This window comes from Wallemia mellicola (assembly GCF_000263375.1).
Source record: "Wallemia mellicola CBS 633.66 unplaced genomic scaffold WALSEscaffold_6, whole genome shotgun sequence".
NCBI lineage: Eukaryota > Fungi > Basidiomycota > Wallemiomycetes > Wallemiales > Wallemiaceae > Wallemia > Wallemia mellicola.
The window spans coordinates 366572-391970 of record NW_006531963.1 but is presented as its reverse complement, the minus strand read 5'-3'; the positions used below and the strand labels follow the sequence as shown (position 1 = coordinate 391970).

At 43.9% G+C, this 25399-nt stretch overlaps 12 protein-coding genes across 12 annotated transcripts; 6 read left to right on the top strand and 6 right to left on the bottom strand.

The window, feature by feature from the left end:
- Positions 1–225: 225 nt before the first annotated feature.
- On the bottom strand, positions 226–2733 carry WALSEDRAFT_32124 (hypothetical protein). The gene is made up of 8 exons (XM_006957604.1): positions 2660–2733; positions 2540–2613; positions 2469–2490; positions 2413–2418; positions 2309–2362; positions 2212–2260; positions 874–2165; positions 226–821 (listed from the first exon to the last, which is right to left on the bottom strand). Exons 1-8 carry the CDS (start codon positions 2696–2698, stop codon positions 288–290), a joined length of 2070 nt encoding a protein of 689 aa, XP_006957666.1. The 5' UTR covers positions 2699–2733; the 3' UTR covers positions 226–287.
- On the bottom strand, positions 2718–3685 carry WALSEDRAFT_60064 (adenylate kinase). The gene is made up of 5 exons (XM_006957603.1): positions 3579–3685; positions 3479–3529; positions 3345–3432; positions 2977–3293; positions 2718–2927 (listed from the first exon to the last, which is right to left on the bottom strand). The coding sequence occupies exons 1-5, from the start codon at positions 3642–3644 to the stop codon at positions 2766–2768; spliced, it is 684 nt and encodes a 227-aa protein (XP_006957665.1). The 5' UTR covers positions 3645–3685; the 3' UTR covers positions 2718–2765.
- A 45-nt stretch (positions 3686–3730) lies between these two features.
- Positions 3731–4879, bottom strand: WALSEDRAFT_60063 (Brix-domain-containing protein). Its single transcript, XM_006957602.1, has 5 exons — positions 4667–4879; positions 4322–4620; positions 4175–4276; positions 3966–4122; positions 3731–3919 (listed from the first exon to the last, which is right to left on the bottom strand). Exons 1-5 carry the CDS (start codon positions 4851–4853, stop codon positions 3753–3755), a joined length of 912 nt encoding a protein of 303 aa, XP_006957664.1. The 5' UTR covers positions 4854–4879; the 3' UTR covers positions 3731–3752.
- A 460-nt stretch (positions 4880–5339) lies between these two features.
- Positions 5340–6454, top strand: WALSEDRAFT_28165 (Rcd1-domain-containing protein; the record flags this gene model as incomplete). The annotated part of the gene is made up of 2 exons (XM_006957601.1): positions 5340–5395; positions 5443–6454. The coding sequence occupies 2 exons, from the start codon at positions 5340–5342 to the stop codon at positions 6452–6454; spliced, it is 1068 nt and encodes a 355-aa protein (XP_006957663.1).
- Positions 6455–6729: 275 nt separating this feature from the next.
- Positions 6730–7648, bottom strand: WALSEDRAFT_16990 (hypothetical protein; the record flags this gene model as incomplete). Its single annotated transcript, XM_006957407.1, has 2 exons — positions 6730–7359; positions 7406–7648. 2 exons carry the CDS (start codon positions 7646–7648, stop codon positions 6730–6732), a joined length of 873 nt encoding a protein of 290 aa, XP_006957469.1.
- Positions 7649–8154: 506 nt separating this feature from the next.
- On the bottom strand, positions 8155–9241 carry WALSEDRAFT_68376 (hypothetical protein; the record flags this gene model as incomplete). Its single annotated transcript, XM_006957600.1, has 2 exons — positions 9147–9241; positions 8155–9103 (listed from the first exon to the last, which is right to left on the bottom strand). Exons 1-2 carry the CDS (start codon positions 9227–9229, stop codon positions 8155–8157), a joined length of 1032 nt encoding a protein of 343 aa, XP_006957662.1. The 5' UTR covers positions 9230–9241.
- Positions 9242–9262: 21 nt separating this feature from the next.
- On the top strand, positions 9263–11024 carry WALSEDRAFT_60062 (developmentally regulated GTP-binding protein). The gene is made up of 14 exons (XM_006957599.1): positions 9263–9312; positions 9365–9380; positions 9427–9439; positions 9485–9519; positions 9566–9660; positions 9708–9735; positions 9785–9867; positions 9916–9921; positions 9968–10159; positions 10202–10326; positions 10372–10426; positions 10478–10516; positions 10566–10754; positions 10805–11024. Exons 1-14 carry the CDS (start codon positions 9295–9297, stop codon positions 11006–11008), a joined length of 1098 nt encoding a protein of 365 aa, XP_006957661.1. The 5' UTR covers positions 9263–9294; the 3' UTR covers positions 11009–11024.
- WALSEDRAFT_60061 (glucan synthase) lies at positions 11002–24776 on the bottom strand. Its single transcript, XM_006957595.1, has 7 exons — positions 17012–24776; positions 16627–16960; positions 16196–16575; positions 14845–16152; positions 13543–14799; positions 12372–13492; positions 11002–12326 (listed from the first exon to the last, which is right to left on the bottom strand). Exons 2-7 carry the CDS (start codon positions 16703–16705, stop codon positions 11276–11278), a joined length of 5196 nt encoding a protein of 1731 aa, XP_006957657.1. The 5' UTR covers positions 16706–16960; positions 17012–24776; the 3' UTR covers positions 11002–11275.
- WALSEDRAFT_32110 (putative pre-mRNA splicing factor) lies at positions 16718–24379 on the top strand. Its single transcript, XM_006957596.1, has 6 exons — positions 16718–16960; positions 17012–20961; positions 21004–21806; positions 21849–22233; positions 22278–22808; positions 22857–24379. The coding sequence occupies exons 2-5, from the start codon at positions 19233–19235 to the stop codon at positions 22505–22507; spliced, it is 3147 nt and encodes a 1048-aa protein (XP_006957658.1). The 5' UTR covers positions 16718–16960; positions 17012–19232; the 3' UTR covers positions 22508–22808; positions 22857–24379.
- On the top strand, positions 17472–19005 carry WALSEDRAFT_63611 (hypothetical protein; the record flags this gene model as incomplete). The annotated part of the gene is made up of 2 exons (XM_006957598.1): positions 17472–17782; positions 17826–19005. The coding sequence occupies 2 exons, from the start codon at positions 17472–17474 to the stop codon at positions 19003–19005; spliced, it is 1491 nt and encodes a 496-aa protein (XP_006957660.1).
- WALSEDRAFT_28159 (hypothetical protein) lies at positions 22601–24259 on the top strand (the record flags this gene model as incomplete). The annotated part of the gene is made up of 1 exon (XM_006957597.1): positions 22601–24259. One exon carries the CDS (start codon positions 22601–22603, stop codon positions 24257–24259), a length of 1659 nt encoding a protein of 552 aa, XP_006957659.1.
- WALSEDRAFT_17226 (EF-hand) lies at positions 24686–25399 on the top strand (the record flags this gene model as incomplete). Its single annotated transcript, XM_006957419.1, has 4 exons — positions 24686–24774; positions 24826–24989; positions 25036–25139; positions 25184–25399. 4 exons carry the CDS (start codon positions 24686–24688, stop codon positions 25397–25399), a joined length of 573 nt encoding a protein of 190 aa, XP_006957481.1.

The window sequence follows — 25399 nt, the reverse complement described above, 5'->3', positions numbered from 1 at the left end:
CAACACCAGAGGTGGACGGCCCGACCGCGAAACGACGACTTTGTTCTCCAGTACGTCTACAGGTGCTATACGTTACGCCTACTAAAGCTGACAATAATGTCTAACGCCACCATTCAGTTGATCTGCATCTTGTTGAGTATAGCAATAACACTCTCATATGCTCGTACTGTTGGTTGTTTCTTATTGAGACGCGAGGCAAGTTTTATATTCCAACTATTTCACGTGAAAATGATGAAAAATTTATTTGGTATTCAAAAAAACAGAAAATCAGTACGTAAAAAATAATGTTAAACAGTTGATATAATTTCCTCCGCTTTGTTAAGTGCTTCGACCATCTTTATGCACTCTTTCCTTCTTTGTACGACAAAGTCAGATTCTTTCATCAAGTCGTCAAGCACTTCATTCTTGTAGAGCTCTTGAAGCAATTCCCTTTGTAGTTGATCTTTCGACTTTTGTACAAGTGTGTATGTGATTGCTTTTGGAACCATATCAATCATTTCTCTCTTTACGATATTGAAGTATGATGTTATCAACATCTTAATAACTTCAGTTTCTAATGCCTCTCTATCATTGAGCGCAGATTGTGGTCTAATTTGTGGTGGAGGTGATTCCATAATTGGACCTGATTTCTTCTTTTGAGCGCCTGCACCTGTCTTTGAGAAGAAGCTGCCAAAGAATGATGGTTCTTCTTTCTTTGTGTCGACATCCAAATCACGGTTATTGTTGAGCACTCCTGGCGCCAACTTACCGGTCTTTGGATCAACAGCTGGTGGTGGTGCCTTTTGAGCTTGCTGTTGGCGTTCTGTTACAAGTGCCATTGCCTTGGGGGTATCATCGTTAGTAAGGTCACTTCAGTGAAAGACTCACTCTCACCTTGTGTCCTGATAAGAAATCTGGGTGAGTGGTGTTGATATAACATGCTTGCATGTTGACCATGTCGGTAACCAACTTCTGTGTTGGTTCCATCGCTTTCTTGAATGAAGCAATGACAACAGAGTTGAATCTCTCCTTGAGTGCTGGGTAACGCTTGAATGATTGAATCTTACCAAGTAATTGACTGAGTATTCTAATCAATTCCTCGTAGATAAGTGCACAGCACTTGATTGCAGGTTCTTCTAATCTTCTAATTTGTTGCTTGACGATGATTTCGAATGCAGTTGTACCAACGAATAATGCTGGTGTTGATCCAGATGAGTTATAGAGGATAGTTCTAATATCACCATCCTTGACTTGGTCGAATGGATCAATTGATTTGACACCGTTGTTAAACAACTCGTGGTAACAGAAGGAAATTCTAGCACCACCTGATAATTCTTGAAGTGATAAGTCATGCGTGTTACCATCGATTACAGTTCTGAATTCATTGCAGAAGTCAGTAATAACTGTCAATACAACATTTGCACCGTTTCCTTCACCATGTGCACCACCTAAGCTTTGTAATTCAGCTTGGAATTTAGCCAAGCTAGCAGAAATTTTTGCTTTGATATCTGGTAAGCATGATTTGATATGATGCATCAAAATCATATTCAACTTTCTGGTCAAAAATGGTGTACCACAGTATTGAGCTTTTGATCTATAACTGTTGTGATTTTCAAAGAACGATTTCTCGGTTTCTAACGCAGATGAGATAGCTCTCTTTTGTTCGATATCACGTTGACCTCTGTTGACAACAGGAACGTATCCCAACCTAAGTGGTATAACTCTACCGGCTAAAATGTCAACGACATCAGTACCGGCATCCATTAAATCTACTTTTGAAAGAACACCAATGGTTCTTGTACCTTCTGGGTCGACTTCTCTGGCTAATTTCAAACCATCAGAGTTTGCAAGATCAGTGTTGGCTGCTGTGACAGCTAAAATGACAGCATTAGGCTTGCTAACGAATTTGTAAAGCATATCACGTATTTGTCTTTCAATATCCCTTGGTTGATCACCGACAGGTACTCTGGTCATACCAGGTAAATCAACGAGCGTTAAAGTGAGTACATTTGGTGAAAAGATCCTTAAATTGATTGGTAATGGTGAAATACCTGCATTTTTACCTGTTTTTAATTCTGTGTCTCTGACGATTTCATCCCTAATCTTATCAAAATCGTGGAACTTTTCACCCGGTAAGTGAAGGAATTCACCCCATTCATCTGGGTTATTTTCATTCGTACGTTGTTCTATAAGTAGTGAGTATGTTGTCAAGCTGTGGAGGGAGAATCTAACCATTATCATCCTTTTTGGAAGTTGCAGGTCTATTGATAAGTTGTAAAACCTATAAGAACGCGTTTAGATTGCTACTGAAGAGTGTAGAGCGACATACGAGAGGTCTTCTGGTGACTATACCAGTGCCACGTGGGAGAAAGTCTCTACCGACCTAGTAGATGGCGTTAGCTGGTAATGGCATGATAGAAATGCGGAACTAACGATATTCTGGCCGTAAGATAAATATAAAGTTGTAACTATAAAAGACGATTACTAACCTCCAAAACGGATGATTTACCACTAAAATGAGATATTAGATTGTATATAAATAAATAAATAGTCTATTTACCTAGATTGTGATCCAATAACTGTAATTTGTGGTAAATCTATTGGATTTGGGATACCGACGTTTGTGAAAGCGTCCTGTAGTATAAATAAGGGGTGGATATATAATTATAGGATAACTCACTTGTAACTTATTGACTATTCCTATTATTTGACTGTCCATACTTTCTCACTGCGCACTGCGATGATGATGGTTTATTATGACGAATATACAACAAAAGAGAAGACAATTAAGAAAAGCTAAATTTATTTTTGATCAAATCATTCAATTGTGGCCAAATCTCATCTGAGGTTTTTCCTGAAACCGTCTCCAATCTGTTGCTTGACTGGTAGTATTCCAACAATGGCTCTGTGTGGCTTCTGTAGGTGTTCAATCTGGTTTTGAATGTATCCTAAGAAGCAGATAAGCTGGTGCAACTAGATGATAGATTATAGACTCACAACGTTGTCATCATCACGCTGTGTCAAAGCTTCTCCCGTTACATCATCTTTGCCTGCTACTTTTGGTGGGTTGTAACCAAGGTTGTATACCCTGCCGGACTTCTCGTGTATCCACCTCTGTTGTATTCTATCGAGGATGATGGAATCAGGTACGTCCAAGTTTATGACCAAGTTTATCGAATTGCTTTCTAATTGCTTGTCTAAAAGCTGTCCCTGTCCTATCGTTCTAGGAAAACCGTCTAGTATCCAGTGATAGTCGTGTACTTTCTCGAGTTCACTTGTTAGAAGCTTTAACATCACATCATCTGGGAGAAGGCCTATTAGAGGGTATGAATTAGGTACTCCTACTATAATAATGCAAAACCTACTTCCTTGCTTTATAACTTTATCCGCCTTTTGGCCTAACGGTGTTCCCATTCTGACATTCTTCCGTAATATGTCACCAGCTGAGAGTATCTTGAGCGTATTAGAGGCTGTGAATGGTAAAATAAAAGCTGCCCACATTAACATCATACGATTGCAGCTTTTGTGACATCGTCCCTTTACCAGATCCCTTGTAAAGAAGTAAGTTAGTGTCTATGATGTAAACTGGCCGGACTCACGGGTTTGCCGAATAAGAGTAACCTCATATTCTTCGTTGATGCATTTAAAATGCTTGTATATCTCATTTTACCGGGTATATATATCCGTGGACGTAATTAATAGAGCTAGCGGGTTTAGTCCGTTCAGTTCATTATCAGTAGAAATATAAAATCTATTAAAAATAATTTATTAAGTTATGCAAAGACCTTTGATCTTTCGAGTTCACCGGCTAAGCCCTTATCGAGATTTGAGATATCCTTCTTGCGTTGCTTTGATTCAGATTGTGTGTCTTTCCTATTAGAGTACTTCTCAGCCTTCTTCTCTCTCTCCATCTTACGGAGTTTGGTTGGTGGTAAGAATTCTAAAATGTATGAGTAAAAATTTCACCCTTGACAACACCAACTTACCTGGATTAGAGAACACAGTTGGGCCACCGAACGAACCTTCGAATATACGGATTGGGGTAAGGACGAATCTAGGACCAATTTCGACCAATGTTGTAGCAGGTGATTTGTTCTTGTTACCTAACTCTGCCTTGATGGTAGTCGCATCTTTTTCAACGATCTGGATGTATCGTGTGAGTGAGCCGTAAGTGGTTTCAGTAGATATGACCCACCTGATGTGATCTGAACCATATCTTACCATCGAGGTAAGAGAAGGACAAAACGTGATCAAAGAATGGTTTAACACGACGTGAAGTGCGTGGTACACCGAAAGTCTATCACTTTCGTCAGCCAATCACAGTAAAAAGAAGATAGCTTACGTGGGTAAAAAGTTCTTTCAAAAGTTGTAACCAAGGCTCACTATCAAATTCCTCACCAAAGCTGAGTATACCTCTTGATCCTTTAAGACAGTTTCCAGTCATTTTAAGCTCGTCCATTGTGTGTAAATTCTGTAAGTGAAATTTAACTGATGGTCCGTTAGGTGCTTTCGCGAGCCATAAGTATAAATCAGTAATCTGGGCGTGATGCTTTGTCTCGAAGAACATGATGTTGTTGCAGCTGGCGAGATCGGCGAGCTCATTGAGTGTTGCTAGTGACGTCTTTGAGCTGATCTTTGAGTCTATGTGTGGCGTCAAATGGGGCATAGATAAGCGCTATATACTCACCTTTCTTTGTGTGAGGGAGTAAGGCTTGCAAATCACTCATAAGATGTCTGTAACGCTCTGTTACACCCCTACTAGAGAGTACGAGGACGCGCTGCTTGTTTTGTACTGTTTTTTTTGTAGCTGGAGCATCAGCTTCGTCGTCACTGGCAGCTCTTTTCTTAGAGAGTGCTTTGAGTGTTGTAGACATTTGGTAGTAGAGGAAGTAGAGGAGGTAGAGGAAGAAGAGAAGAGGGAGAAGAGGGAGAATCAAGTGAGGGTTTTTCGGAGGGGATGGAAAATAACTCTAGGCTTTCGCTGGTGTATACTAACAGAAGACTGCCGTTAGACTTCTGAACAGCATCGCTATCCCAAATCTAGTCAGATCTCAGAGACAGAAAAACTGTACTGAAAGGATAGAAGGGTATTTGATTGCATAATGTATATGTATACATGCACTATCATCTCATTCACTAGAAAGGCTTTCTAAAAGCAGTTCGGTGACAGCTACCTGTCGTTGGGGCTACCGTCCAGGGAATTTAAAGAAGAGGTTTAGAATAATACAATAGAGCACTGCATCTAGTGGGAAAGCTAAAAAAATTATTTCATCTCTCCTTTAGACTCTTGGATCCAGCTTTCAGCTTGACGTCCACCAGCAGCGACAAGGACGACGAGATAACGGGAAAATAACGCCCCAATGATACTGGCAAACCCTATACCTAATAAAGCGAACGATTTGAGTAGATTATCTGGGTAGGTCTTACGCACTCAGTTTAGAAATGTCGCTGACTGCTTTCCAGCGACGCAGATGATCAGCTTGGCTTGACTTCACCTAATAACGTCAACGGTAGTACTCAAAATATCAACTCTTTTAATCCAGTTTCCGTTTCAAGAGCCAGCACACCAAATCACTCACACTCTTCTATTCCTTCACCGAGAAACCAAGCACAGATACAAACTGGTAAATTTTTGCTCCTCTCACAGCCAGGTTTGGAAGAGGATAAAATTTATAGCTTGATTATACAGCTTCAACAGCCCTCAACTAGAGAACAAGCTTTGTTGGAATTAAGTAAGAGAAGAGAAGCTTACGATGATCTGGCTCTCGTTTTGTGGCATTCATTTGGCGTTATGAGCGCTCTCTTGCAAGAAATTGTCGCAGTTTATCCTTTATTAAGCCCTCCTTCACTTACTGCACACGCTTCTAATAGAGTCTGCAACGCTCTCGCTCTACTTCAATGCGTTGCAAGCCACAATGAGACCAGAGGATTGTTCTTATCAGCTCATATTCCTTTATTCTTATATCCATTCCTCAATACAACATCAAAATCAAGACCTTTCGAGTACTTAAGATTAACAAGTTTGGGTGTAATTGGTGCTTTAGTTAAACAAAATGACAACTCTGAAGTTATCAATTTCTTATTATCAACAGAAATTATACCATTATGTTTGAGAATAATGGAAACTGGTTCAGAGTTATCTAAAACCGTCGCTATATTTATAGTACAAAAGATTCTACTTGACAATCTTGGTTTAGCATACATTTGTCAAACATATGAAAGATTCTACGCAGTTGGTACTGTACTCGCGAATATGGTAAATCAATTAGTTGAAACTCAAGCAGTTAGATTATTAAAGCATGTAGTCAGATGTTACTTACGTTTATCGGATAACCCAAGAGCAAGAGAGGCTTTAAGAGCATGTCTCCCAGAGCCATTACGTGATGCAACTTTCTCTGGATTACTTAAAGGTGATATGGTAACAAAGAGATGTCTGGCTACACTCCTACTTAACCTCTCAGATAGAGTTGAGTAAATATTAATTATTGGATGTACAAGCAAACAACAACATGCGTGTATTCGTGTATCAACAGAAGAAATTTGCATATGATCAAATCAATCAATCATCATTAATTATACAAAAAGCAAACCTGATCTTAACTTAATAATTTGGATACAAAATAAAATAACATAATGACAGTTACAGTACCCCACAAGTTTTTTTTCATAAAAATTCCTTAAAAATTGCACCCAACGAAAGTTCTCTCTCACTTAATTTGTATCAATGTATGAAATGTCATTTAGTATTCTTTAATAGTCTGAGATTGGTATTTGTGCTTGGGCGGCTGTCCAATCGATATTGTTTGACGATAATTTGGTTACGTCAATCTTACGTTTACGGAGGTAATCGATGGAGATGTTCTCAATAGAACCTTTAAGGACACCAATAAGGGTGTTTTCTATCCACATAAGGTAGTTCATCTTGTCCTCATCAACCCTCTTCTCTTCTTCCTCAAGCCAACTGAGAGGGAGTGACTGTGAGTAAGATGAGCATTGCAGTCCATGGGCTTTGTCAACAAGTGTGATGAGGAATCTCAAACGAACGTCTTCCTTTTCTCCGCCTTCGACTGATGTGATTTGTAATTGTGGACGTGCGCTTCTCTCAATGTATGGTTGAACACGAAGTTTGATGTGTGTGCGTTTGACACTTTGTTCTTCATTGTCCTTTTCATCTGCTATTTCTGAGGAAGTTCCTTGTTCGGCTTTCTTCTTCTCATTGAAGACTTCCTCTTCAGCTTCAATGAGAGCATTCAAACGCTCCTCTGTGAGTTGCAGAGCTGCAGATATGTTATCGAGGAGGTTTAGATTACGATTCTTCTCTTCTTTGTCGGTCTTTTGTGAATTGACGATAAGTTCGCCACCTTGTATAAGATCAAGGTGCTATAACCTCCAGTGAGTGGTTGACCATATGTTACTTTAAACCTACCTTTGATAAACCAGAGTAAACTACGTCAGTAATTCCATCATAGCCGACCATATCATGAGAAACCCAGACTTCGAGTAATTCAGCATCGGAAATTGGTGGCACAACAGCATTGTAGATGTCACTGAGTGCGTGTTTACCTTGCTCTGCCAAATCGTGGGCTATCTTATCCAAACCAGCGCCTTTGACCAAGCCACCGATTTTATTCTTCCATTCTGGTGCGTTGGCTGCATGAAGTGCATTCATAGCATTCTGCTTGGCTGTTGTCTGCTCAGCGACATGCTTGGCCTGTGCGAGTGCAGCCTGTGCTTGTGTTTGGGCGGCTGAGAACCAACTTCCCCAGCCAGTAGGCTTCTCAGCGATGTGCTCCTCTGATGCAGTCTCACGTTGCTTCCCCTTATCGAGGGTTGGTGAACCCGTCGGAGTCTTGTCGTCGAGGCGTGGACTAGAAGCGTTCTTTTTAAGAGCCAGGTTCTGTAAATACTGAATAGTCTTCTCAGCTTCCTCCGTCTGGGCTGATTGTGGCTCTTCGTACTTTTCTGACTCTGGGTGGTGTTCTTTCTCGTGGCTGCTATCTTGGCTGACGGAGATAGCCGCACCGGGCGTCTTCAAATCTGTATCGAGCTGGTCTAGAAATGATAGCACCTCCTTTGAGCGCGTCGTTTTCTTCTCGTCTGTCATTGTTGAGGAGTAACAGTGCGCAATTATATCATAAATGATCAAATAAATAAAAATATATAGTTCTATACAAATTACTTGTTCTTCTTCCTGCTCTTACGAGCTGCGTCTCCAACTTGTCTGTCGAATCTGCCTCGTTTGTTTGACGCACTCTCAATTGTATTGGCTGTCTCACCTCTAGCACGCTTAGCTGAAGCCTTATCGAGTGCGCTGCTCTTCTTAGAGAGTTTATCAAGTTCGTCGTAGATACCTGCTCTGCCGTTTTTAGATTTGGACGGCCTGCTATCAACAGCGCGCAGAACATCGTCAAATTCACCATCCAATCCACCAACACGTCTACCACGCATGACACCACTACCACCAAGTGCGATATCAGCTTCGTCGCGTAACCTCCTGTTAGCGTCTTTGCGGTTTTGTACCAAACGTGTGAAATTCTCCTCTTCATAATCTTGCATATGTTGCAATTCACGGGCACGTCTACTTGATAATTTCGAAGGTACGTCTGCCAAACCAGATGATGACTGCATTGTAACTTCGTTTCCACCAACCAATTCAGGTAGGATCGCCGCTGGGATTACCTTCTTCTTGTCTTTCTTAGTTTTTTCTGGATCTGTGTATGGGACTGCTGCTAGTTTTGGTGGTCTATATACGCCATCATTTTCTTCTTCATCGTTTTCGTTGCCGTTGTCGTCTTTGGCATTCTTGTTGAGTAGGGCTGATGGATTTGGCTTAAATGCTAATGGATCAACGCTATCTTGTTCTTCTTGAGCACCACTAGCTGCGCTAACGAGTTTGTCTATCCTATAGCGCATCTTTGTAGATAAATTCCTAGACTTTTCGTGTATAACTCTCAATTTAATCAGATCGTCTACTATATCGCCAGATTGTACTTCTGATGCACCCCTAGCTTGTATTGATGATTTTCTTAATCTGAGTGTAGACAAATGGATGAGATCGTGTATATATTGAGTCAAAGTGTGGCATTTTGCAGTTAAAATAGGTAAACCATTTGAAGGAATATCGCTATTAGGTGTTAGATTTTTACATCACTATAGAGGCTACTAACGTATTATTTAAAGCTTCTATAACGCCTTTAACGCTCTCAACAGATTGCTGTATTGTCTGTAAAGATTCTCGTATTTCTGACATTTTAGATCGTCGTAGTCGAGAAGACAGCAACTTGTAAGCTGACTATCAGGGTTTATTACTGAAAAATGGGTGTACTTGAGAAAGTAAGTGAATATAATATAATATATCTATCTATTTACTTATTATCCACTACAGATACAAGAAATTGAAGGTATATAGTCAATAACTAGTTGGTTAATCTACTCACAACCGAACAGATGAAATGAAGAGGTGGGGATCTCATGCAGTCAGACAGCACTTCTAATGCACAGCCAGAACTCAGAAGAATAAGGCGACTGAGTATCACTTGGGTATGGCTATCTTACCACTCTAGGACCCACATTTACACCCACGAAGGTCAACTTAAAGCCAAATTGGCGAAATATAGACAACAACTATTGGAACCAACTACTAAGTCTTCAAAACCGGGTGAAGGTTTCGATGTCATGAAGGTTCGTTTCTCTCTTATCATATGAATATCCACTCAGACCAGAAATAGAGCGGTGACGCCCGTATAGTCATGATTGGTGGGGTTATATCTTCTATTCTTTGTCCACGAAGGTTGACTTATATAAGGTTTCCCTTCTGTCGGTAAATCAACACTTCTCTCCAAGACAACAAAGACAGAATCTGCCACTGCAGCTTATGAGTTCACAACTGTGAGTGAATAACGTAGCTTATTTTACTATTATTGATATCCTCTTAAGCTCACTGTATCGTCTAACTCATCCTTAAAATGTTCGTGCTGACAATCTTCAGGCCATCCCAGGTGTCTTGGAGTACGAAGGTACCCGCATCCAGCTTCTCGATTTGCCGGGTATTGTTGAAGGTGCCTCAGCTGGTAGAGGTAGGGGTAGACAGGTCGTTTCTGTAGCAAAGACCGCCGATTTGGTATTGATGGTGCTTGACGCTACTAAATCATTAGAGCAAAGAACCTTATTGGAGTATGAGGTAGGTGTTCGGTATTTCTGGAAACACTCTAACAACCACCAGTTGGAAGCTGTTGGTATTCGTCTCAACAAAAAGAAGCCGGATGTTCAAATCAAGAGGAAGAAGACAGGTGGTGTTACCATCAACTGCCCTGTCGAATTGACAAAGACAGACCAGAGAACGTTGAGGTGAGTGTAATCACCTAAAAATATACCCCCTCTAAACAGACATAGGTCTATTCTTCAAGAATATAAGATCCACAATGCAGACGTAATGATTAGAGAGGATGTGCGTGTTTCTTTACAACACATGATCGTATCTGACGGCTAATTGTTATAGATAACAGCAGATGACTTCATAGATGTTGTTTTGGGTAATGTTCGTGTTAATGTTAACCTCCTGCAAATTCAACTTAACACCAATGCAGAGAAAGTACATGAACTGCTTATATGCGTACAACAAAATAGATGGTGTATCTTTGGAAGAAGTAAATAGGTTAGCACACCAAGACCACACAGTACCGATCTCATGTGAGATGGATCTCAACCTTGACTACCTGATTGAAAGAATGTGGGAACAATTAGATTTACTTAAGGTATACACAAAGAGACGAGGAGTACGTTTATACTTGTTTAACACACTCTTTACTAACCAAATAAACTCAAGACACACCCAGATTTAGATGAGCCAGTTTGTCTTCGTAAAGGCGCAACAATCGAACATGTTTGTCATTCAATTCACAGATCATTAGCGGAATCATTCAAGTATGCAATCGTTTGGGGCAAATCAAGTAAATTTAGTCCACAACCTCAAAAAGTTTCGTTCAGTCATAGAATAGCTAATGAAGACGTTGTAACGATTGTAGCATAGAAAACTTTCATATATTTTTGCTTAGAAATTTGATTGACAAAAAGTATTAGAAGAGAAAAAAATAAGTATTCTGAATTAAATAATTACTCAATTAGCTAGTGCTTTTTAAAGTTGTCAAATAAATTGTCCGATGAGGGATGTGTCAGGAAAATGCAAAGGATAATAATTTTGACTAGCCGTAAATATTGAGATTGATGGGTACTATTTATTAGTTGTTAAACTTGTTACTAATATAATTGTTCAAAGACCAATAAGAAAAGAAGATAACTAGATATTTTGACAGATATCACAAGTGACATCTACTTGATTTTTGATCACCAATGGTACGATGATTAATGCTGCGAATCCACAAATTACGGTCAAGTAAATGAGTGAGTATCTGAGAACGATTGAACGTCTTTGAGCTCTAACTTTGAATGAGAATATTGGTGGTCTGATTTGCTTTGAAGGTCTAAGCCAGAATAAACCAGTTGAGTGAATCTTGTCAACAAATGGAATTAAGAGTGGTAAACTCAAACCAATGAGAATGATATGACATAAGATAAGATCTGCAGCGAATAATGAACATTCAACAACCTTAACTAAGAACTCTCTGAGGGGTTGAGAGACTGCATGCCAGCCTAATCCAGTAGACCACCATTTACCACTCCACCAAGCTCTGTTAGATTCATCGTTCTTGAACTCTCTAGTCAAGAATCCTGAAATGATTATCTTGAAGAATGCTCTTTGGATTGAGATAGCTGCCAACATACCAATAACAATGTTAGCGACTCTCCATCTCTCCAAATACCAAATAAATTCGAAGAAACCTAATAATCCAATGACAGCCAAACAGTGAACTGTTGCTGCGATGAATGCTGGGAATCTAGGCATAAAGTGTGTTAACATTGGACCCAAGAATAAAGATGTCAAGAATCCAACAATAAGAACTGCGGCATTCCATACGATTGGACCGAATGCAAAGATCAATACTCTTATGAATGCACTACCTTGTTGATAACCATCAACTGGGAACGATTCCATGAACATGTAAGCAACTGAGAGAATGATTGCCATTGAAATTGGCCAGAGAATCTCTGAGAAAATGACAGTTCTCCAGCCAGCTCTTGCAACATCACCAGATAATTTTTCAGATGGATGTCCAAGACGCTTCTTCTTGTAACCTGTAATTCTAGTTCTTGACAATCTGCAGTATCCAATCCATGAGTTGGCATGGGAGCGTGAGTTACCTCTGCTCATCCATCTCAAGAATTCTCTGTAATCAATGATGAAATCGCTCCTTGAGAATTGATGTGGGTTGAATAAGAATGGTGCGATTCTACGAAATTAGTTAACAAATATCACTTGTAAGATAATAACTCACGTTAAGGCAGCAGATGAAATCCAGAAGTAGATAATGTGTGGAATCCAGTTGGTTAAGGTAACGAAGAGCAACATCATGAGCGTTCTCATACCCATATAAATAGATGGACCTGCGAATCTAGAGAACAAGATTGGGAAACTGATTCTAGATGTAGCGAAACCACGACCGGTAGCGATATATCTTGCACCACCGAATGTCAAAGAAGTGATAATTGAGTGACGGTAGATTTGAGTGGAGAAGACCTCAAACAGTGGCGACAATGACAAGAAGTGCTTCGACAACCTGATGATGGCCTTGAAACTACCTCTTTCAGTCAATTCTTGAAGGAAGAGCGGCAAGAATGCGATCATGAAAACCAAGAAAATTGAAATGATTGTTCTCTCAATCCAGTCGTAGAGTGGTGACAAATTGTAACAACCAGGTTGACCACCGAGGTAGTCACCAGAAGATGAGTATCTACAGATATCAAGCATCTCGTTAAGTGTACCAAGGTAGACCATAGTAGTTGTAATGATTTGAACCGAGAAGATAACCAAAATGTTGTTGACGTGGAAACCACCGTGACCGTAGTAGAAGGTAAGGAATCTGTCCATTGGAAGTTGTGTACCGAGGTAATAGTATTCTCTTGAAATCATTTGTTCACCCATACCAGTACCAATCTTGGTTTGGAAGTTAAGAATAGTACCGAAACCAAGATCACGTCCTTTACCACATTGGTAGTACTCAGTATGTTTGATACGACCACCTCTTGAGAATGCAGTCATACCACCGAAAATATCTTCATTCAAGTGTAAACCTTTTTGTGCCTTGGCAACACCACCACGAGTAGTCATGAATACAGCGTTTAAGAAATCTGGGTGACCATAGTGAAGTTTACCACCAATTTGAGAAAGCGCTCTAGCAGCCATTGTACCGAATGTTTGTTCTTTACCTGCAGCAATATCACCAAGAATACCGATGTTTTCAGAGAAAATGTATTCACGAGCACCAATGATAGCGACTGGAGATTTCTTAAATTCAGCGTGACCCCATTGAGCATATGGTGATTGACTTGATACAGCGTATTCTTCGAATTCACCGAGAATGTTACGGATCTTAAGACATTCTTCAAGGTAGTTATCCTAATAAGGGTGTTAAAATTATGTGCAAAGCGAAATATGACTACACCTACTTGGTTAGCATCAATGAGTTGTAAATATTCACCACGGTAGAAAATAAGAGCATGATTTTGATTGTCGGATTTACCATCACCAAGGATAGGGTTACCTGGCAATTCAACACGGAATTTAGGACGACGTTTTCCATTTGGCATTATCTCTGAGTGACCATCAATCAAGGCTGAGAACATACGTGGTTCAGCACCCTCCTTCCTTGGAGGTTCTTCATCGATGTATGCAATCTGAAGATCCGGGTATGCACGCAAAATGAATTCTGCATTCTCTTGTTCTTCCTTGTTAAATTTGGAGTATCTTTGCATAGAGATGATGAACTTGAATTTACGTCTAGCCATGTATTCCAATTCACGCTCCAATCTGTCAGTGTTACCACCGAATAACTGAACGACTTCTGGGTTTTCGACACGGTAAAGAAGTTTGATAGCCTTTGAGTAGTTCATGAAACCAGAGATAGTACGGTAGAGAGTTTGTGCTCTGAGAGAAGCCCAGATACGAGTACGGAGTGTGTATTCTGGTGCTGCACTCTTGAAACCGATACAGTAGAATGGTAAGTCGTCCGCCTTCTTTGGTGTGTCCTTTTCATCTTGTGATGGTGAACCACCGAATGGGTAACTTCCTGGACCGCCGTAAGCTGCTGACTCCTCTGCCAAAATCTTGGTGTCCTTGACAAAGTTATCCCATTCGACAGGATGTAATTGCTTGAGATATTCGAGCAATGTAACCCTAGTGTTTGTGTCTTCTTCACGAATAATTTCTCTCAAAGATAACAAGATCTTTTCTGAGTAGTGAGGAACCAAGACGGTGAATGTAGGCATGGCATCGACTGGAAGAGGTTCTGGAATTGATGTCGTGAGGGATTGTGCAAAGAAGGAAATACGACGTTCTGCTTCTGAACCAGCTGGGAAGAACTCGGCTTTCAATCCACGATCTTCTTGACTAATGAAGAATGCTGGAGCCCTGAGTGTACGTTTACCATCATGCTCAGAAGGAACTTGGTGGTAGAGGAGTTTCTGAACGTGATCAATGGAGAGTAAGTGTTCACGGTACATAGAAATAATGATGGCGTTCCAGACTTGAGAAACCAAGACCTTTGGTTTGTACTTAACCTCCATGTCAGCGGTAGCGAGCAACTTGGCGTAGATACGCTTTGGAAGACGTTGGAAGATGTCTTTCCATGGTGTCCAAATAGATAATCCGAGTGCGAATGAACGAGCAATCGAAAAGACAGATGACCAAATGACGTACCAAAGGTACTATGGGGGTGTTAGCTGTGATTAAAAGGGAAAATGAAAACCTACAGTATCCAAGAAGAAAAGACATAAGTCCATAACAAACATGATAGCCAAGGTGAATGCTGCGTGATTTGTACACAAAGCATTGCTGAAGAGCTTATCATTACAGTTCTGAATCTTCATACCAACCATGACGGCGAGTGGATCCTTGAATGAAAGGGTCAAGAAGAAGTAAGATTCAGTGAATTTACATCCGAAGACCAAGATCCAAAGTGCAAGAGATGCGGCGCGACCACTTGGAGTGAGAGATGGATAAGAAGCAGTGAATGTCTGACTAGCAGCATACTTTCTATTTTTACCAGAAACTCTATCACCGAGGATACGACCAGATGGGACAATACCGAGGAAGACAGTAACTAAAACCGAGAATGCGAATTGACAGATGGATAAAATCAATGCTGTTCTACTATCTCTATCGAAACCGGCTACGTAGATAGTAGGACCGACGCAACCAGCTAAACAAATTATGAGGAAAATTAGTTTGCGGGTGAGGTTTGATGCGTTGTGCCAGGTTGTAGGAATGAAAATGAGTTCAGCAAGGGTAGCACCAAGCATAATAACGGTTGCAACTGCACCACCGAGTGCGGTAGCAGACCATTGCATGGGTTGTGTTGGCGCAGGATCACCATAACGTCGGTAAACATTTGGAGCGTTCCATGCGGTGTAATACCAGTAAACAGCAATGTGCGCTATCCAAATACGATTGAAGTTGACAAGTAAATGGAAGAAAGATCTACTCTCTTTGAATGTCTTGAAAAATACGGAGTACCAATCAATCTTGTCGAATTTTAAGAAACGTTGAGCAGGTGGAACGTCCACAAGACGAGTTTTGTCGGTTAAGACGATCCTGTTGATACCCTCTGGGTACCAGAAGAGTTGGTTGATATCGTCGTAACCAATGATATCTTCATGATCCTGCTCACGCTTTACGAATTTACCATCTACAATTTCATAACCTTGATCACGGTAGTATCTGTAGAGTGGTTTGATGACGGCACGGAGGTAGAGACCCTCAGGAACCGGGTCAACACGACTTTGACATTCAGGTGAACGGTAGTAATCGTCAGCGCACTTGAAGATGAAACAGACGCATTCGGGCATGAAACGCACGTTTCCAGCTTCACCCCAACAAAGGAGGTATAATGCGATTTGACGTAGTCTATCGTATGGCGACATGTTGTGCATTGCCTGACGCCAGCGATTCTTTGCAGACTCCAAAGATTTTTGACCGGCAGACATCAGTTTTGCTTTCTTTCCCTTCGTGAAGGAGAAACCACCGCCGTTTGATTTGCCTATTGCATCGTCGAGGTCGAGCTGAGAAAGTTAAAAACGAAATAAATATATGAAAAGTACCGACCTGGGCAGCAAAGTACCATCTACGATAGTTTGCGTGTTCACCACCGATATAATCAGCGTGGAGGGTTGTTAAGGCCTGCTCGGGACTCATTCTAGAGGATCTTGAATCCAACTGGATCATGAGATGATCATATTGATTCCTACATGAATCCCTCTGAAAACCGAACTTATTTGTTAAATCGATGAAAATGTCTTCAATTTCCTCTTTCGACATCGGAATTTGATTCTCAACGGTCCAGCTAGGGTAGGGTTCGCGTGGTCTCTGTTCACGGAAGCTGGATTGCTGACCGCCTAGGTAGCTAGGTGTGCTGGTTCCAGACTGATAAGGTTTGTTCATAAGTGATTCGGATGAAGCGCCAAACGGCTGTTCTGGTTTGCGATCTGAGATGAGTTATGAGTTAGGAGAGGGGAGGAGATATATGGAATACGCACTATATTCCCATTCTTGCTCGTTGAATGGATCGTCTAGTTCGTCAATTGAGTTGTTGTGCTGTTGACCGTTGTAGGCCATTTTAAGGGAAGTCTCTGGGGATGGTATATCTATAAGAGGTCCTAGATTGCAGATAAACCAAGATCTCTATAGATCTCTTAATATATTTTATTTGACTTGGTCGTCTTGTTTGAAGATGTGCTCAGCTAAATTCAAATTCCAAACAGAGGCACGTAGCGATTACTTAGTTAGGAAGGTATATACGCAAACAGTTTTATTAATTTATTAATTCGCGTTACTTTGCCTTATTTTATGCCTGCATAACGCTAATTGTTACTAGGAACACAGCCTTAGAATTGGGAGGACTTTATGAAGATTTTCACGAACCTGGCATTTATATCTTGGAACAAATAGTTCTTATCTATCGGTACCGGAGATGGAAAGAGTGTCGCTATATGGCCGTGCCTGCGATGTCTTGGATTTGTCTGTGTATCTCGATATCGGGGTGTATCTCAATATCAGGGTCCATCTTTTATTACTCTTGGTACCTCCGTGAAAGATGAGCGAGGAGGGTGAAAGAAGATGTGGTGTAGATACGAGGTGAACTATATGTTTGTGTCTCTGCGACATCACTCTTCACCTACTTCACGACCCTGAACTCGTATTGCTTCCGAGTAGGCAGTATAGAGTAGAGAATATAGTTGTAATAATATATATGCATACGGATATATTGTTTGTCTGAATAATATTTCTTCTCGCGTCAGCTTGTTTGATTTTTTACTTCGCTTCATACCGGTCTACGAGGAACTGTCATCGAGTTGTTGATAGCTCAATACCCAAATATTTTATGGCCACACCAACTCCATACCCTGAGAGTTACAGTAACAAAATACCTGTAACGCTCCCCTCTGAGCGCAACAAGGTTAGGAAGAGAACATCCAGAAATGACTACAGACGCGTAAATAAGCCAGCATATGGGGACGGATATTTTGGACGCTTAGGGAAGCGTTACGGTGCGGGTACTGCTCCAGATAACGAAGGCTATCCTGAGTGTGATAATGTTTCAAATTCCGTTGTTACCTGCTATCCAGATGCAGACACCTCTATAAGATCAGGCGACTATTCAAAACTAATATGGAATCCTAATTTACCACAATTGTGGGTTTTTGTTTTATTATCCTTCATTTCTCACACATCATAGTACGGAATCTGGTGATCTTGACATTTATCTTTTCTCAGCGGATACAGAACAAGTCGTACAAAGCTGGAAGGACGTTCCTAACCAGCGTGGCTCACAGCCCATCAACCCTGGCGACGACTGGTGGTCTCCTATCGACGATGGTTGGGGTCCCTACGATCCAGAGAACTCTTCTCAGTGGGCAGACACGACGCGTGATTGGACGTACTATGCCGTCCTTGTGCCCGCCGGACAGTCACTCAGTGGCGGTGAGGAACATCAAGCTACTTTCACTGCTGTGCAGACAGCACCACTTCAAAATCTTGTCGCTTCAAGTTCCAGTTCTAGTATGTCATCTGCATCAAGTCAGAGTAGCATATCTAGTCTTAGTACGGCCTCTCTGGCGAGCGCAAGCGCGACCCAGTCTGTAGTGTCTTCAGTATCTAGCGTATCCTCGGCTTCAATGGCAAGTTTATCATCAATTTCACAATCAAATAGCGAGTTATATTCTTCAATGACCCGTTCCTCCCAATCCACACGGTCGGTCTTATCTACGGCAGCAACTATGAGCGCGATAACGACGACAGACTCGAATGGCGATAGGGTGACTTCATCAGTAAGGTCCACACCGACTGGTGTATTGCAAGATAATGGCGACGACGATAGATTCCCCGCCTGGGGTATAGCTGTAATAGTAGTCCTCGGTGTTCTCGCTTTATTGGGTATTGCCGGCGCGATGTATTTGCTTGCGAGACATTTGAGGCGCACTCACGGAGCGGCCGCAGCGGCAGAAGCGGGTGGAGCTGCTGGTGGAGCGAACACACCGACGCAGTCTGAGCCGTTGATGAAGGAGAATCAACCAAATGACGGTTTATTGGCAGCAGGTGGAGGCGCTGCTGGAGGTGCAGCGGGTGCAGCAGTGGGTGCAGCAGCTCTAGGTGCTCGTTCAGCATCGAGCGAGAGGTCCTCAGCGGAGAACGACAACGGAGACGGACCGATTACTTCAAATGAGGCAGCTGCGATGGCTGATGCATTCAGACAAGCACTACGCTCTCCAGAGTTCGATAGTGGTTCAAACAGCAATAAACTGAACAACTCTGATCCCAACACGACAGAGTCTTCGAACCAGGGCCTGACTGGCATACAAGAGAATTCTGTGGCTAGACAGCCAGAGCTCGTCAACGCCTCTGACGGCTCACACTAAATACAAGAGACACACTAGTGAATAATAATTTATGTAGCGCTTTGTAATATGGACAATTGGTTTAATGAATAATTGTATATGCTATATGCTAGCCTCTTGGTTGTTGACTGCCAACTCTTGATATGGGAGATCAATTTATCAGTGATGCCTTTATAAGGGTGTGTATAGAGCTAACAATAGCGTTGTTATCTAATCTTCTACAGCATCTCGGTGTCGCCGATTCAAAAATGATAGATTACGCAAAAGATCTTGCGACGTCAGCCAAGTCGTCAGACTCGCTCTTCACGAAGCTCACAGCGCTCGGTTTCCCTCAGAATGGAGACGTCTCCTCCTTCGCGAGCGATCTCTACAACGCTGTACCCCGTAGATCTAAGACCAAGCATGATTTCTCGAAGGCTGATAACAGGGAGGCCAGAAAGAAGAAGGAGAAGGATACTATCGATATCAAGTCACAAAAATACGGTCTACTGCTCGATGACAATGAAGCGAGCACGTCGACTCTCCCCACTCTCCCTATGAAGAAGAAGGACAGGAAGACCAAGGAGAAGCGTTCCTATAGGAAGAGAGACGATGACGATGCCTGGAAGAGCGATGAGGAGGAGAAGTCGAGGAAGAGAGCGCGTGAAATGTCCCCAGATAGCGCACCTCCTGGCGCCCGTACTAACGATGAAGAAATTGAAGACGAGGAGGAGAAAGAGAGGAGACTGGCCGAAGAGGATGCAAGAGAGCGTGACGAATTCGCCGAGCGTATGAGAGCCAAAGACAAAGACCGCACAAAGAAGTTGGTCGAGGACCGTACAAACGATTCGGAAACAGCAATGAGGAGGAAGCTCGCAGACGATAAGGAGGCACGCAAAAATGCTGTGCCAGATTTGCGTATGCGTTCTCGCCAGGAATATCTCACAAAGCGTGAAATGCAACAGCTCGAGTTGCTCAAGAAGAGTATCGCGGATGAGGAGGCAATGTTCGCCGGTGTAAGGATGTCCAAAAAGGAGATTGACGAACTCAATCGTAAGAAAGCCGCCCTCGCGTTGGCCGAGGAGCGACTCAAAATCGACGACAAGGTTGATGGGTATATGCTTCCAGAGGATTATATCACCGAACAAGGGAAGATAGACTCGAAGAAGAAAAACAACGTCCTCTACGCTCGCTACGAAGAGGGCAAGAAGGGTCAAGATCCTTCCGAGTTCGTCACCGACGTCGACCAGTGGGAGAAAGAACAAACCGATAAGGCCCAGCTCAAGACCGGCGCACTCGATAGGGAGGAAGCCGTAGACGATTATGACTATGTCTTTGACGAGTCACAGACTATCCAGTTTGTCGTCGATACCCAACTTTCGGGTACCAAGCGCCAGACAACTGAGCAAGCACAGATGGAAGCACAGATTAAGGATGCTGAGAGGAGGGCACAGAGTATAGATCAGGTGAGGAAGTCGCTCCCAATTTACGACTACCGCGACGACATCCTCAAAGCTGTCGAAGAGCATCCCGTTCTCATTGTCTGCGCTGAAACAGGATCTGGAAAGACAACACAGTTGACACAATACCTCCATGAAGCGGGATATACCAAAAATGGAATGAAGATTGGCTGTACTCAACCGAGACGTGTGGCTGCTATGTCGGTCGCTGCGAGAGTCGCTGAGGAAATGGGCACGAAAGTGGGCTATGAAGTTGGGTATTCTATTAGATTCGAGGATATGACTTCGGACAAGACGGTTGTCAAGTATCTCACCGATGGTATGCTTCTCAGAGAGTTCCTCACGGAGCCGGACCTGGCGAGTTATTCTGCCCTTATCATCGACGAGGCCCACGAACGTACGCTTTCGACTGACATCTTGTTCGGTTTGGTGAAGGACATCGCCAGATTCAGACCCGATCTGAGATTACTCATTTCGTCTGCGACTATGGACGCCGAGAAGTTTAGTGAATACTTCGATGATGCGCCGGTATTTTATGGTAAGTGGTTCTTCATTGTAGGAACTGGCTGACATCTTCCAGTTCCTGGTCGTCGCTACCCAATTGATATTCACTACACCCCTCAACCAGAAGCCAACTACCTACATGCAGCCGTTACTACAGTTTTCCAGATCCATACTACACAACCACGCGGCGACATCCTCGTCTTCTTGACAGGACAGGATGAGATAGAAGCTGCTGCCGAAAACATCCAAGAAACGGCCAGAGTATTGGGTGACCGGATAGCGGAGCTGCTCGTCTGTCCCATCTATGCCAACCTGCCGTCGGAAATGCAAGCCAAGATATTTGAGCCCACACCTGAGGGAGCAAGGAAGGTAGTTTTAGCAACAAACATCGCTGAAACCTCGATCACGATTGATGGTGTCGTCTTCGTAATCGATCCTGGTTTCGTCAAGCAGAATGCCTTTAATCCACGTACAGGTATGAGCAGTCTGATAGTAACGCCCTGCTCGCGAGCTGCAGCAAAGCAGAGAGCTGGTAGAGCCGGTAGAGTGGGACCTGGAAAGTGCTTCAGATTGTATACCAAATGGGCACATAACAATGAGTTAGATGAGAGCACAGTGCCCGAAATACAGCGTACTAACCTAGGCATGGTTGTGCTTATGCTCAAGAGTTTGGGTATTAATGACCTCATCGGTTTTGATTTCATGGATCCGCCACCGGGTGAGACTATCATCAAGGCACTCGAAATGCTCTACGCACTTGGAGCTCTTAATAGCAAGGGCGAGCTCACGAAGATGGGCAGGAGGATGGCTGAGTTCCCGGTCGACCCTATGCTTAGTAAGGCCATCTTAGCGAGCGAAGGCTATGGATGTACCGAAGAGGTGCGTTGATAGACAGCACTTATTATCACTAACGGCCCGTAGGTGCTCAGTATTATCGGTATGCTCTCCGAGTCTGCTTCTCTCTTCTTCCGTCCAAAGGACAAGAAGATGCATGCCGATAAAGCAAGGCAGAACTTCATCAAGCCCGGCGGAGACCACTTTACGCTACTCAACGTCTGGGAGCAGTGGGCAGATACTGGTTTCAGCCAGCAATGGTGTTACGAGAACTACGTCCAGTATAAGGTGCTCTGCCGCGTGCGGGACATCAGAGACCAGCTGGCTGGGTTGTGCGAACGGGTCGAGCTCTTTGTCGAGAGCACCCTCAAGGCTGGCGAGATAATACCCGTGCAGAAGGCGATCTTGAGTGGCTACTTCTACAACACCGCTCGACTAGACAAAGGCGGCGGCTCCTACAGGACCTTGAAAAGTAGGTGCTGAAACGCTTTCATAACAGCGCTGACGGTGTGACAGCTAACCAGACGGTGCATATCCACCCCACGAGTTCAGCATTCAATATGCAGCCACCGCCTCGACACATCCTCTTCTACGAGCTGGTGCTGACCTCGAAGGAGTACATGCGGCAGATAATGCCGATACAGTCGAACTGGCTGATCGAAGTTGCCCCGCACTACTTCACGTCCCAGGACCTCGAGGACCTGAATAGCAGCAACAGGAAAATGCCGAAAGCAATAAAGAAATAGAGCTGTGATCTTTGCACGCTATTTGTAATGAATAAATTATTCCTTTTGAACTTACATTTCCATAATTTATATCTTTAGATCAAACGACCACAAATGGCCGACAGAGAGCGTCGAGAAGCGAACGACGAGAGGGCGCAGACGCCGCAGAACGAGCAGAATGAGCAGAACGAGCAGAACGAGCACTTCGCGGGATTCAACAGGACGTTCATCGTCCAGCTCGACGATTTCGTAGATGGCAACCAATCAGCAAACGCTGGCACGGATCGGGATAGCGGCGCTGAGCAGCCACCTGAAGGCCCTGGTAGGTTCCATATCCACTTCTTGACACTCTCTCACAGCCGCTCTCTAGAACGTCCCGCCCGTCCAGTCCTCCCCTTCCAGATCCTCTTATCGTCGTTCATGGCTGCATTACGGGCACGCAACGGCGCTGGGAATGGCGACAACAACACCGGCGATTTCGCTGGGATGGGTGGCCATATACAGATAGAGCGTGGTCCGCTCCTCCCAGAGTTCTACCCTATGCACCAGCACCACCACAGTGAGGGACATGCCCACGCACATCCGCCAACACCCACAAACAATCCAGCCAACGGTAACGGTGAAATGGGCGAGCGCAGCAGCCTCCTAGAGAGGATAGAAGAGCTCAGAAGCAGAAATCCCTATGGCGAACAGGGGGCCTTTCCGCCGCCATTCACTATCACTATCAACTTCCCAATAGCCGGTGGGCTGCATCACGAGAAGAAGCCCGACCCAGCCCGCGCCGAGCGGATCCTGAGTGCTCTCCCAAAACTACACAAGGGCGTCACCAGACGCATGAGCAGGGTCGGCATAGAGACCACCTGCGGTGTCTGTCTTGACAGCCTCAACGCGAGAGCGGAGCTCCAGAAGCCAGAAACCGAAGAAGGCGAAGCTAGCACCTCGGCCGTGCCCCCAGAAGAGGAAGCCCGGCGCGAGGAAGAGATCGTCGCTCTGCCGTGCTCGCACGTCTTCCACTCCAACTGCCTCAGGCCGTGGTTTGCGCTGCACACACTCTGTCCAATGTGCAGATTCGACCTCGATCCCGAGTCGATGACGATGTCCACGCCCCCTCCGGAGGAGAACAGGAGCGAGGGCGACGGCAACCCCTTCGTCAGCATCATCGAGCGTCTCGTTCGCGGCAACAGAGAGCGCGCGGGCAGAACCCAGCAGCAAGAGGCCGAGCAGTCGAACAACGGCGGGAGAGCTGAGAGCGCGTTTTCGGCGAGGCAGAATAGACACCACCCGTATGCACGCACGCGGTCGGCGACTGACCCGCGCGGCGAGCGCTCGGAGCGCGCTCTGCGTGGCGTGCGCGCAGACGAGAATGCCAACAACGCCACCGCCAACACACATCCAGACACGAGAAGCGCAGAGGAGGAAATGCCCCGTCCGGCGCCGCCGCCGAAGAAGTTCGAGATACCAAAGGCCAGCCGTTCGCTCGAGGATATCCTAGTCAAGCGCGAAAGGGAAAGCGGCTTCAGGTGCGACATGAAAGACTGCAAGCTCGGTCCGACAGACGAGTCCGACGCCCTCACAACCGCCAACATGCTCTCCATCGGCGGTTCAGAAAAGCCCGCCTGTGCCCACTTCCTGCACTCCCACTGCTATCACCTCGCGAACAGCGGCTGCCGATACTACAACCTCGAGCATACGCACGACGACGGCCGCGTCGACTCTAAATGCCCGGTGTGCAAAGCAGCCGGGAGGGTACACAAGCACGAGTTGGCATACTAGTCTCCTCATTGCCTATCTGCTGATCTGCCGACAGCAACTGGATAACGAATAAAGTAGAACGATAACGATTTTGCATCTAGCATCTTTTGTATATACACCCACACTCATATAACTCTCTCCTAACTGAGTCTTACAATGATGTGATAATCAACGTGCTTATCGCGGATGTATTTGATTTGATTGTGCAAGTGATTTACACGAGGGGATGAGTGTTTCGGTAGTTTTATATGTTTTATATCTATGTTTATCATTTTTGTGTGCCGAGTCGCTATCTAAATGAACGAGCTCGAATGCGAACCTTACGTCAATTAGCCTAGACTAGACAAACGTTTAATTAAATGCATAGAATAATCCAAAGTTTCTTCCTTTTACCTTGTCACGATGCACTTTAGACTTTCTACTTTGAACTTCCACAATAGAAAAGGGATGGGTAACAAATCATCGAAGCTGCCACCGCAGGATTTAGAGAGTCTCATTAAGGAGACATACTTCGACAGGAGAGAGATTAAGCAATGGTTTGTCATTTACTTCCCTAATAGAAATAGAGCACAGCTTACTTGGCGTAGGTATAGGGGATTTCACAAGGATTGCCCAAGTGGTGAGCTCGACGAGCGTAGTTTTGCAGAAATATACAAGCAGTTCTTCCCATTCGGAGATCCTTCTAGCTTTTCCAAGCATGTTTTCAAAGTATTTGATACGGACCGCAACGGGCGTATCAATTTCAAGGAATGTGAGTGCACCCTTAGTATTGACGATTAACCTAACGCGTGGCAAAGTCTTGTCTGCACTCTCCGTCACTAGCAGGGGCAAACTCGACGAGAAGCTTAAATGGGCATTCCAGCTATACGATATAGACGACGACGGCACGATCACTTACGATGTGGGTGTCTTCTATAACGCATCTCTATTACTCACCCGTCGCAGGAAATGCTCACTATTGTGAGGTCAATTTATTTGATGTCTGGCACGATTGTAAAACTACCAGAAGACGAAAACACACCGGAGAAGCGCGTAAGCAAGATATTTGCTGCTATGGACAAAGATAAGAACAGCTCACTTGACTTTGATGAGTTCGTCGAGGGCTCAAAGAAGGATCCTACCATCGTTCAAGCTCTCTCGCTGTACGACGGTCTGGTGTAG

What these genes read in the sequence shown, in the direction of transcription:
- WALSEDRAFT_32124 (XM_006957604.1), bottom strand. Translation starts at nt 2,698, where the DNA reads ATGGACAGTCAAATAATAGGAATAGTCAATAAGTTACAA. An exon ending in TAGTCACCAGAAGACCTCTC is followed by an intron (nt 2,261 to 2,308) that starts GTATGTCGCTCT and finishes GCGTTCTTATAG; the next exon opens with GTTTTACAACTTATCAATAG. An exon ending in TTCCAAAAAGGATGATAATG is followed by an intron (nt 2,166 to 2,211) that starts GTTAGATTCTCC and finishes CACTACTTATAG; the next exon opens with AACAACGTACGAATGAAAAT.
- WALSEDRAFT_60064 (XM_006957603.1), bottom strand. Translation starts at nt 3,644, where the DNA reads ATGAGATATACAAGCATTTTAAATGCATCAACGAAGAATATGAGGTTA. An exon ending in TACTCTTATTCGGCAAACCC is followed by an intron (nt 3,530 to 3,578) that starts GTGAGTCCGGCC and finishes CTTCTTTACAAG; the next exon opens with GGATCTGGTAAAGGGACGAT. An exon ending in TGCAATCGTATGATGTTAAT is followed by an intron (nt 3,433 to 3,478) that starts GTGGGCAGCTTT and finishes AATACGCTCAAG; the next exon opens with ATACTCTCAGCTGGTGACAT.
- WALSEDRAFT_60063 (XM_006957602.1), bottom strand. Translation starts at nt 4,853, where the DNA reads ATGTCTACAACACTCAAAGCACTCTCTAAGAAAAGAGCTGCCAGTGAC. An exon ending in ACTCCCTCACACAAAGAAAG is followed by an intron (nt 4,621 to 4,666) that starts GTGAGTATATAG and finishes CGCCACACATAG; the next exon opens with ACTCAAAGATCAGCTCAAAG. An exon ending in TATGGTTCAGATCACATCAG is followed by an intron (nt 4,123 to 4,174) that starts GTGGGTCATATC and finishes CGATACATCCAG; the next exon opens with ATCGTTGAAAAAGATGCGAC.
- WALSEDRAFT_60062 (XM_006957599.1), top strand. An exon ending in GGCGACTGAGTATCACTTGG is followed by an intron (nt 9,520 to 9,565) that starts GTATGGCTATCT and finishes ACACCCACGAAG; the next exon opens with GTCAACTTAAAGCCAAATTG. An exon ending in ACGTAATGATTAGAGAGGAT is followed by an intron (nt 10,427 to 10,477) that starts GTGCGTGTTTCT and finishes TAATTGTTATAG; the next exon opens with ATAACAGCAGATGACTTCAT.
- WALSEDRAFT_60061 (XM_006957595.1), bottom strand. Translation starts at nt 16,705, where the DNA reads ATGGCCTACAACGGTCAACAGCACAACAACTCAATTGACGAACTAGAC. An exon ending in CGAGCAAGAATGGGAATATA is followed by an intron (nt 16,576 to 16,626) that starts GTGCGTATTCCA and finishes AACTCATCTCAG; the next exon opens with ATCGCAAACCAGAACAGCCG. An exon ending in AACTCATTGATGCTAACCAA is followed by an intron (nt 13,493 to 13,542) that starts GTAGGTGTAGTC and finishes CACCCTTATTAG; the next exon opens with GATAACTACCTTGAAGAATG.
- WALSEDRAFT_32110 (XM_006957596.1), top strand. Translation starts at nt 19,233, where the DNA reads ATGATAGATTACGCAAAAGATCTTGCGACGTCAGCCAAGTCGTCAGAC. An exon ending in TGATGCGCCGGTATTTTATG is followed by an intron (nt 20,962 to 21,003) that starts GTAAGTGGTTCT and finishes GACATCTTCCAG; the next exon opens with TTCCTGGTCGTCGCTACCCA. An exon ending in CTCCTACAGGACCTTGAAAA is followed by an intron (nt 22,234 to 22,277) that starts GTAGGTGCTGAA and finishes ACGGTGTGACAG; the next exon opens with CTAACCAGACGGTGCATATC.